This window comes from Labrus mixtus, chromosome 11 (assembly GCF_963584025.1).
Source record: "Labrus mixtus chromosome 11, fLabMix1.1, whole genome shotgun sequence".
In the NCBI taxonomy this organism is placed as follows: Eukaryota; Metazoa; Chordata; class Actinopteri; order Labriformes; family Labridae; genus Labrus; species Labrus mixtus.
This window is the reverse complement of record NC_083622.1, coordinates 21,394,322-21,405,292: the sequence shown is the minus strand read 5'-3', so window position 1 is coordinate 21,405,292 and position 10,971 is coordinate 21,394,322. Positions and strand designations below refer to the sequence as shown.

General features: G+C 36.4%; 2 protein-coding genes across 2 annotated transcripts; both read right to left on the bottom strand.

Annotated features, from left to right (window-relative positions):
* Positions 1-1,394: 1,394 nt before the first annotated feature.
* LOC132984153 (chemerin-like receptor 1) lies at positions 1,395-5,462 on the bottom strand. Its single transcript, XM_061050840.1, has 3 exons — positions 5,399-5,462; positions 4,117-4,189; positions 1,395-3,770 (listed from the first exon to the last, which is right to left on the bottom strand). Exon 3 carries the CDS (start codon positions 3,754-3,756, stop codon positions 2,668-2,670), a length of 1,089 nt encoding a protein of 362 aa, XP_060906823.1. The 5' UTR covers positions 3,757-3,770; positions 4,117-4,189; positions 5,399-5,462; the 3' UTR covers positions 1,395-2,667.
* A 1,866-nt stretch (positions 5,463-7,328) lies between these two features.
* On the bottom strand, positions 7,329-10,754 carry fpr1 (formyl peptide receptor 1). Its single transcript, XM_061050839.1, has 2 exons — positions 10,636-10,754; positions 7,329-9,986 (listed from the first exon to the last, which is right to left on the bottom strand). Exon 2 carries the CDS (start codon positions 9,973-9,975, stop codon positions 8,833-8,835), a length of 1,143 nt encoding a protein of 380 aa, XP_060906822.1. The 5' UTR covers positions 9,976-9,986; positions 10,636-10,754; the 3' UTR covers positions 7,329-8,832.
* Between the last annotated feature and the right edge of the window lie 217 nt (positions 10,755-10,971).

The window sequence follows — 10,971 nt, the reverse complement described above, 5'->3', positions numbered from 1 at the left end:
AATGACTCGAACATTATATAAATTAATTGTTTTCCATAAGAAAACTTGTCAGCTACTTTTTGTATATGTTAAATAAATAAAAGAAGTTTCCAAAAAATACTAAACATAATATATAAACTAATATTATTATTTTACTCAATACAGCATTGCTTTGGTCTCAGAACTCATTGATTTAGGAAAATTAATAATTGAAAAAAAAAAATGTATTAGCTAATGAAGACATAAAGGAAAGCAAAAGAAATTGGAAAACAAATGTACAAAGTTTGTCAAACATTTATATCCAAGCTTTATTTCAAATAAATGATACACTGTTAATCATTCATGCTGTCAAAATAATCAGAATAAAATAAAAAGATATTTGCATTATAATTATCAATAGTGTTTCATTCACTAGAAGTATACTTTAACTTGCTAAACAGTGCCCTCTGGTGTTTAAGGGATATTACGAAGAAAGTCGATAATGATAAAACAAGTAGGTTACGTCAAATATTTACAAATAAAAATGTCCATGTATTATTTAGCTTCAAGTAAGAAGTTCAAGTAAGAATAAAAAATGAACACATCCATTAAAGAATGTGGAATGTACAAATTGTTTTCGAGTTGAGTTTATTTAACTATGTAAACAAACAATGTAAATCAGTCTAAATCAAAGACACCCATGGGCACCATGAGAAGAAATCATTTCATGAATTACCATGTGAAAACTGCTACAGACCAAAACAGGAAATTTCAACACTAGACATATAAACGAAGTAGTCATGGTCAACCAAGAGATGGTGGTTGGTTGGACTGTCAAAAGTGCATTTTTCTTTAAGACTTGACTTTAGGGAAAGGTAGGTATAAGAATTTGATAAAGAAGAAAGTAAAGTATCAAAAGCCTGTTTGTGTGGGGGTTCAGGGGAGAAAGAAACACTGCTGATTAAGATCTCATGATCTCATTCGTGTTACTTAGTCTTCTGTATTCAAAGACAGAAAGCTATCACTTATAATACGTCATTACTTTTGCCAGCCTCTTGAATGAAGGCTAATTCTGAAAATTAAAAAACTTTCTTTGGATCAGTCGTATTTCTCAAAATAGTTGTACATTCTCATCATTGTCTTTCTTATCATGGACAGTCTTATGCAGGATTAAAAGCTGACCTCTCTTTACTCTGACATAGTTTTCACTGTTTTAATGATAGTGTCAGAGCCCAACATGAAAATAAACTGACCTTTGATTAGAAGGCAATAGTTTAATATTGGTCCTGGAAGGGCTAGAATGTATAATACTTAAGCTATAAATCCACCCTTAAAAAAGAAAAAAAGTGGAGCTACTTCCATTTGTAGATATGTGTTCATTTGTATTCACTAATTTGACAATTAGGTGAAGCATCCTTTATGGAAATTAATGACAGTAAAGTAATGAAGTAAAGTTTATTTATATAGCACTTTTCACAGACAAAGGTTACAAAGTGCTTTACATAAAAAAAAAATACAATGCACATGTAATAAAAACAGGAACAAACGAATACTTCATGGACTGACATTATCAAGTCCTGCTATGACCAGGAACAATAATTGGCACAGTAAAACATCAATAGGTAGACTGGGTGGACATGGTTACCCATAGGCCTGTTTAAACATCAACGTTTCAGCTGCTTTTTAAAAGACTCAACGGAGTCAGAAGAACGTTAAGACATGAGCAGGGAGTTACAAAGGTCTGGTGCAATGTCCTCAAACGCATGATCACCACAAATCTTAAAATGTGTCTATGGGACAGACAGGTAGACAGATAGATGTTGATCAAAATGATTTCTTTTTAAGAGTGATTCCGATGTGCTCGTCCTTTGTATAGAAGAAACACATTTCTTTGACCATTTACCAGCTTTAGTTTATGCCTCATTTGATCATTTTCACTTTCTACATTCATATTGAAGCAGCAACAATCAATACAATGGGAACAGAACAAGGCATATAGAAAGATGACGTCATAACTACTGAATGAAACACTATTTATTGACTTTATTTTTTGTTCACTTATTTAAATAAGTTCAATGGTCTTTTTATTTGTCGAAAAGGAAAGCATGCAGTGAAGTTGATGTTTTAATGTGATTAAATGGACAGTATTTTATTTATTTACTTTGATAACTGTACTTCCTGGTGATCTCATCTTTTTCACAACTTTAAAGGTATAAAAAATAAACTGGTAAATGAAATAATTTCATAATTTCAACAGCTATAATTAAGTCAAGCTATTGTTTTGTTATTTATAAAAAATCAGATCAAATAAATTAGAATTAACTTCTAAATTGTGTAGCATGACTATAATATACATATAAGATGACAGCCGGGTGGTCTCTATAGCACAAGAAATACACATTTTAAGATTATATACAGGGCCCCAAAAATATCTAGCACAAGGGCTATTTTAAGAAAAGGCGCTTCAAACCCTGTTGGGATGAAATAATTCTATAAACCGAATCCCTCAATATATTTTATTTGTAATTTGAATATTACATCTACGTATGTCTTAATGGGGATACATTATAAATACTCATTGAATAAACTACTACTACTACTAAGTTGAAAAATGTTTACAGTTCGACTCAAATTCGTAAGAGACAAGTAACTATAAAAACAAGTTATCGATCAATTTAGATTTTTGTAATGTTTATGTTATGAAAAGTCTTACAACTCAGTATTATGGATTTGCATTTCTTTGCTGTGACTGGTGTTCACTGTAGTTGAGTTGGTGTGAGAGCCAGAATCATCCTCCTGGAAGGCAGTCTCCAGTACTGTGAGGATGGATTTACGGATTTTGTCCCTGAAATCTTGGCCCACAAAAACATAGAGCAGTGGGTTCAGGCAGCTGTTTAAAAAGGCCAGGCTGGTTGCTATTGGGATCCCAATGGTGATGACATAGTCTAGTGCTTCATTCGCAAAATTATTTGTATGATGAACCAGGTCAATCAGAGTGAAGATGTGAAAGGGGGCCCAGCAGAAGAAAAAGGTGGTAATGACTGCAGCAATGATCTTAAATGGGCGACTTGACTTGCTGGCCAGGGTGCGGTTTCTTCTGAGACGATGGATTATCACAGCATAACAGGACACAATGACAGTGAAGGGGAAAACAAATGCCAGGAGGAAGCGGGTGATGGTCATGGCCTTAAAACGAAACAGTGCCAGAGAATAGTTGCCAGAAAGGGCAAAATTGTTGAAGCAGACGATGACCTCTACATTATTAAAGGCTGGCCCAGTGTCCCTAAAAACAAAGTACGGTATGCTGAGAATCAGAGCCAGAACCCAAACACCCAGACTCACAAGGGATGCCTTGCGTACATTACGATGGTTCTGTGTCCAGATGGGCCACACAACAGAAACATATCTGTCCGCACTGATCACCACCAGAATGTAGACACTGGCAAAAATGTTAAGGGAATTCAATGTGCTGTTGAGTTTGCACATGAACTTGCCAAAAGGCCAGTGGAAATCTAACGCCAGGTATGTCACAGACAGAGGCAGAGATATAATTAAGAGGAAGTCGGCCAGAGCGAGGTTGAGGAACCAAACTGAGTTAACTGTTTTCTTCATCTTAAACCCCGTCACCCAGATAACCATTCCGTTACCGAGCACACCAAGAACAAAGGCCAGGCAGTAAACAATGAGAGACATGATGTGAAGAGACTGTCTCAGCTCAGCATACGGGTCTAGATATGTTCCATTTTTAGACATAGCTGTCGTATTGATGTTATATGAAGAGATTGTGGTCATCTCCATTGTTGTTCAGAGCCCTGCAATGACAATGGAAGAAACAATATGAATTGCTTTCTTTTTCTATTATTTTCCCGATACAGATGACAATGATTAAATTAGACATTGGCCTTATAAATATACACGTTTGTATAAAAGCATTTCAGATACTTTTATTGTATTACTTACTTTACTTTGCTTAATATTTAATGATCTAATAATGCTACATTCAGTTCAATACTTCTATGCATTTATAAAAGCAGAATTCCCGAGCTTAAGTAAAATAACTGTATTCAGGTTTATAATTTGTCTATAGGAATCTAATAATAACCAACAAGTGCTGTGAAGGCAGGAAGGTATAGGACCCCGGCGAAGATGGTTACTTACTGGCAGGTTTTTGTAGATACTGTATGTAGGCAGGAAGACTGGTTACAACAAACAGGCAGGTAGGAAGGCAGGTCTGGGAAACAAATGGGAAAAATCTCAACATAACAAGGCTTTACCACAAAGCAGAGGAGGCCTAATTAGCAATAGAGTTACACAGAAGAGTAAAGAAAATGAACTAGACAAGACAAACATTAGGTTCACAACAATGGCAAAAACCTGCAACCATTACGAACGGGTTTATAAATAATTATTTTGGGCGCACATACACTTTTAGTATGGATTCTACGAACTGTTTTATAAATGAGACCCTAGGAGAATTAGGCATAATTAGGCTTTAATCAAAATAACAGTAGGCTATATTAAACGTTTAAAATGTGTTCTGATTATAAATCTTAATAACATTTTTCTCGTTGTAGATAGGCTACGATAGAACAGCAACACGCATATTTCAGCCTACTGACAATAACTAGGTCTTTACGGCTGATAAAAACAGTTGTGTATGAAGATTATAAAAGCTTTACAAAAGCTTGGTTAAGCTAAGCGTTATTTTTTTTTGTTTTTGCAAGCGCTCATAACGCGTTTATTAAGGTTATAGGCCTACAAGTGCCTCTGAATGCGTTATCATCCAACAATTGACATATTTCAGAAACTTTTGTCGTCACCTTAAAAACCTGCATTAGCCTATCACAAAACAGAGCCTACGGTCGGTATATTGGTGGAATGGATGGTTGGCTAAATAGGCTTATAGGTGTTTTTAAATAGCCTATCTACCAGTTTAACCATTTATCGGCTCATCCGGGCGGTGGCAGTAGTTTGGCCTATTTACCAAAACGAACGAGTGCAGAAAGGGAAGACGAATATTTTTAAAGAAAAAAAAAAGGAGAAAAAAAGAATAACCAATGTGATTAATTATTTCCACCTTTTGAAAGTGATGCCAGGATAAAAAAATATATATTTATTGCAGCAACATATGGCATTCTATCCTCTTTCCAACTAAACTATTAACAGGGCGTAGCCTTGGACTGAAATTCACAACTTTAGAGGGAAGTATGAAAAAGGAGGAACTCGATATTATGATCAAAACTTTTTGCAGTGATCCGTTTTAAAGTCGCCAAACTTTTTCATTTCAAAAAAGTTTTAGGCCCACATAATTAATTGCTTTAGGCTATTATTAAATTCAGCGTATAAATTACGGACTATTTCCTTTTTTTAACAATCCTGAATGATTTATCTTGTGTGTAAACGTATTTTACATTGTTTAAAAAAGTATGACGTAGCCTACCTTTCCAAAAGTTTTCAAGTCTTCTCTGGACAAATCAGTGGTTGAAGTTATCAAGCTGTCAGATAAATATAGACCTGGGCTGTTATGCGTGAAGTGCGTCATCGTCACTTAGAGGCGGTACCACATCAGCATGCAAAAAAAGACAATACTAAAATATATTGAATCTTGCTTGTGAATAGACTAGTTCATGCTCTGTATTTGGAAGTGAATTGCCATTTACTGCACTTAAATAAACATGTCAGTTCTAGCAGGATTGTACCAAAACTGAGGATTGCTTTCTTTTTTTTTAAAGCAACCAGCTCCCTCTGTGACACTGTGCTGCTATGCACACAAACTATGCTGCCTCTGTGTATCCATCCCAGTAAGCAAAATATATTTAAAATGAAAAGATGTATTTTTCTCACATGTTATTTGGACATTGTAGGGGGAAATATGCAAGTTTAGGATTTCTGCATTACATTTCATCCTGTCAACATCCCGTTTAGTCCCCTGAAGATTTGGTCAGAACATTTTGACACCTATGCCACTGTCAACACATATTGCCAACTTTTTTTAACCTCTAAATTAAGAAATAAGTTTATGCAAGCACACAATTTTCCACAAAGAGTGCTGGCAACACTCAGCAGCTCAGTCACATCAAATAGCACCATGCAGTAAGACAAACACTGTATCATTTCATGTATTCTCCACTTTGATCGTTTTTTCTAAGCTGATAGAAGAAGTGCATCGTTTCTGTTTAAAAACTGTTTACCAACAAGCAGCACAACATTAATTCACTACGGAGCCCTGTTAACTTTGGACTTTTGACATTTCATCGAAGGTATAATGGAATCCACTTTTATGAGCTTGGCTGTGACTTTAGGTACTCAGTCAGAGTTCTGGTTGACCACTCTCGTTTCTTAACAGCACACTGGTCGGCAGATTCCTTCTTCTAAGTTCACAACGAACATCAACTAAAGACTGATCATTACAGAGAAAGTGATGTGTAAACATCATTCATGTTATGTTTTGAAAAGATACGATGGCATAGGTTTTCGTGTATGTTCACATACCAAGATTGTTAAATGGAAATTAACTAATATGACATAGTTTTTTATGCTTTTATAATCATGTCCATACTATTTAACTAAAAAAGTGTATAAACGAATCATATATTCAACCCAACTAGTTTAACAGAATAATACAACATGTTGCACAAACAATTAATATTAACGTAGCCTATTCTAGCAAAATGAGTACTCAGAAAATGTATAGACTTGTGATTTCCTGACTACACCACCTGACTCGCATGCAAAAAATAACTGCAACACAGTGATTCATGCAGCAATTAATAGTGCAAACAGATTTGTAGCACTGTTTCCACAACTAAAAGCTGAAAATCAGTCACTGCTAAAGCATGTTTTCCACTGCTCTTGTTTGTTCTTACATGACTTCTTAAGTGCATCGAAAATAAAAAAATAAAAACATCCAAAGAGATCAAAAGTCCAGATAATTGTGGTGTCAATCGCATTCCTCAGAGTCATCAAGAAACACAAAGTACATTTAAACCCTAATCTGAGAAGCACACGGGAAACAGCGCCTTCTACTGGCCATGTAAGTAATAACAAGGATAAAGCAACTATTAAAAGTCCTTTTATTAAAAGGATTGGTACACTAAGGGTGACTGCTCCATGTTTTGAAAAGTTATTTGACATAAGACTAAAAGGCTTAAATTCAGATAATATTGAAATTATGGGGCTGATGGTTACGACAACCACAAAAACAATCATCATCATTATCATCATTTATTGACTCCCACTATAACTTAAAAAGTAAAGAAACAGCAACAAAATCCTTAATTTTTTCTTTTTTTTATTACATTTTATGAGAATAAGTATATTTTATATCAACAAGCTGTATACTGAAGTCATACTGTAAGTGTGACACAATGTTTTGGTAGATAAACACAATAGTTGTTTATTAATCCATTGGTTACAGCTTTTTAAATGGTTTTATGTTATGGTTTAACCATGTTTTTTTTCATTAAACTGGAAATATTTCCTGTTTTCTGCTGTTCCAAACAAAAGTCAGTTTGATTGATAATGAAAAAAAAACCTGGTTTCAGCTTTTAAATAAAAAGATGAAATAAAACAAACAAAAAAAGAGATAAATTAAAGCTGTCAGTTTATTTACATAAGATGCATTCACTGTTGGATGGGATCACAGACATACCCTAAAACCTCCAACAATGATAAAAAATATCACACTTAGCCAAGTATACCATGCAAATAACTTTCTAAGCAAAGTAATCCCATATTGACTTTCATAAGTATCAAAAAGCTTACATAAAGCTTACACTGGCCTGTGCTTGCGTTGAATGACAGATGTAAATAGCTTGTTTATCAAGCATGCAACAGTCTGTTAAATACATTTCTTTGTTTTAGTCATAAAGCTGTGCAAGAAATAAACATTACATATTGGGTTAATTAATACAGACTAATATACAGAAAAAAAACATTTTATTTCACTTCAACTTGTATGCATGCAGAGATGACCTTTGTGGCCGCTGGTTGGTGGCTGGCTGGAGTCCAGTGTGAGGGAGAAGTTGGGTAACTAATTTGCTGAAAACTTGTTTTTGCAAAAAAGAATTTGAAATAAACACAAGGTACTTGTGCCCTTATCAAAGGATAAGCGCTCAGTGAAGACATCCCTTATCTCAATTATGTCCCGATGCCCTACTGATAAGTTACATAACCTACCCTATGGCCCTTAGTTGCCACTTTGTCCAAAACAGCATTGCCACATTCAAGCTCAAGCTGTGTTAATGCCTCCCACTTGGCCCCTTCAACAACTCAACTGTGTAGGCTAATGGTCAGCAAGAGCCAGGACATCATTGGGGTACCTCATCTGGGAACCTCCGTTAAGAGGATGAAGATACCATTGTGGGTCAAAGTGCAGCCAAAAACAGGACTGTATAGCAAAGAATAACCATTGATACCTAACAGACACATCCAGCCTCTTGCTTTTCTGTAATTGAATGGGGGTAAATGTATTTGTTTATGTTTCCTTTCATTTCAACTGATGTAAAGCACTCAAACCTCTGCTTCTGGTAAACACTGCATAGAAATAATTATTTTCATCATTTTAAACATTCATACGTTCCATCACTATGCACTGCTGATGGACCACAAGTCATTTTACAGTATTGCCATCCTTCTCATCCAGCATATTAGAAGAACTGAAGGTGGTGCTGAGAAACTGAATGATTTTCTAGACCTCAATAGTTAGCCAATCATAAAACCTATTTCAGTAAAACTGTAACAGGTCAAATGTTCCAACTAATATAGCCTATATATCTGCTGTTTTGGTTTCTTATTAGAAAAGTAACAAAAGCTTCAAAATATATGTTTTATGTTACAGTTAAAGTATTTGTGTTTTCATGTCATGGACAAACCTTATACTTCAGCATCAGAAACAGACTTTTCTTTGCTCCGACTAGTGATCATTGAGTTTGTGCAGGTGTAAGATCGAGAAACCTCTTCCTGAAAGGCAGTCTCCAGAACATTCAGAATGGATTTGCGGACTTTATCTTTGAAATCTTGGCCCATGAACACATAGAGCAGTGGGTTTAAGCAGCTGTTGAGGAAGGCCAGGCTGGTGGCTATAGGGACTCCGATAGTGGTGACATGGTCCAGTGTTTCACTTGCATGATTAGCCATGTGATTCACCAACTCAATTAGAGCCATGATGTGATAAGGAGCCCAACACAGGAAAAAAATAGTGATTACTGCAGCGATGATCTTAAAGGGCCTGCTCGACTTGCTGGCCAGGGTGCGGTTTCTTCTGAGACGATGGATAATCACAGTATAACAGGACACAATGACAGTGAACGGGACAACAAATCCCAGGAGGAAGCGGGTGATGGTCATGGCCTGGTGACGAAACTGTCGCAGCTGATTCACAGACGGAGTTTCATAGTCGTCAGAAAATGCAAAGTTGTTGAAGCAGTTGATGATGTCGTCATTATTATATGATGATCCAATATCTCTAAAGATGAAGTATGGTGCACTGAGAGTCAGAGCCAGCACCCAAACACCCAGACTCACACAGGACGCCTTACGTACACTCCTGTGGTTCTGGGCCCAGACGGGCCACACCACAGACACACATCTGTCCACACTGATCACCACCAGAATGTAGACACTGGCAAACATGTTCAAGAAGCTTATTGTACTGTTCAATTTACACATGAACTTGCCAAAAGGCCAGTGGAAATCCATGGCTGTGTATGTCACACTCAGGGGCAGGAATGCAGTGAAGAGGAAGTCGGCCACAGCGAGGTTGAGGAACCAAATTGTGTTAACTGTTTTCTTCATCTTAAACCCCGTCACCCAGATAACCACTCCGTTACCGAGCACACCAAGAACAAAGGCCAGGCAGTAAACAATGAGAGACATGATGTTAAGAGACTGTCTCAGCTCAGCATGCTCGTCCTTATAGTCATACTCTTCATCATCTTCATACATTGAGCCATTTCTTCCAGTGGCATCTGTTGTGTTGATGTGGTAGAAAGGGGTGGTGGTCAATAGATCCATCATTGTCTTGAGAGCTGCAGTAAGAACAAAACAAAAGTTAACCCTTTCAGATTTGACCAAGTCTCTTATCATTCTTGAGATTAAAGATTTCGATTATTATGTCCATTCCATTACAAACAACCATTTACAGTGTACAATCTTTTCATGGCAACCAAGACAACTCTTGCAATTTTTGCAGACAATTTAAAAATGAATGAATGCCTTTTTGAGAATATCTAATAATGCTTATTAGATAAGATCTAATAATGCAAGAAAATAAAAACCTTAAACTTCTAAATTAAAATGTTTAAGTCCTGCCAAACATGCGTGCAAATTGTGCAACAATTCTACTGCTGAAGTAGCACGTAAAATGGGGAACCAAAATTGATGAACATGTGGTTTTGGAAAGATATCTAAAAGCCACACCTCACCACCAGTGTCAAAACCAATCTATTGCATCAACAAAACTATTTTTACGCACTGGAACCATATAGGCTGTGGTTCATTTACAGTTCGTCCTGAAAGATCAAGAATACGTAAAAAAAAGAAGAAAAAAAGAAACCTCACTGAAACGAAGCAGTTCAAATCCATACAATTTTACAGTGGAAGTTTTTCCCTAATTTAAAGGTCCCCCCCCCCCACCCCCTTTTAGTTCCGTGGGATAACAAAGGTAGGCTACAGTACCTCTCTCAAAGCGCCAGTCCGATGAGGATGTATCCGCTGCAAAAGCAAATCTGAACGCAGTTTGCTCAGTCTGCAGGATTATTGGAGTTCTGTTCCCTGGCTCCTTAAATATGTGACGTCATCACCCACATCGAGGCGGGACCTCGGGCGCTCTCGCTCTCATTAGGAGACCATAAAGTTTTGCGCTGTAGGCTGTATCTTTTGGGCTATATGATTGTAGAACATTTTTTGAAAATTTGTTCAAAGAAACTTAACTGCAGCTTCATTGATAGACGGGCTACATTAATGCACACAGTAGGCTATAGCCTATCTAGACTGAATTCACAGACACGCAAT

What these genes read in the sequence shown, in the direction of transcription:
- LOC132984153 (XM_061050840.1), bottom strand. Translation starts at nt 3,756, where the DNA reads ATGGAGATGACCACAATCTCTTCATATAACATCAATACGACAGCTATG.
- fpr1 (XM_061050839.1), bottom strand. Translation starts at nt 9,975, where the DNA reads ATGATGGATCTATTGACCACCACCCCTTTCTACCACATCAACACAACA.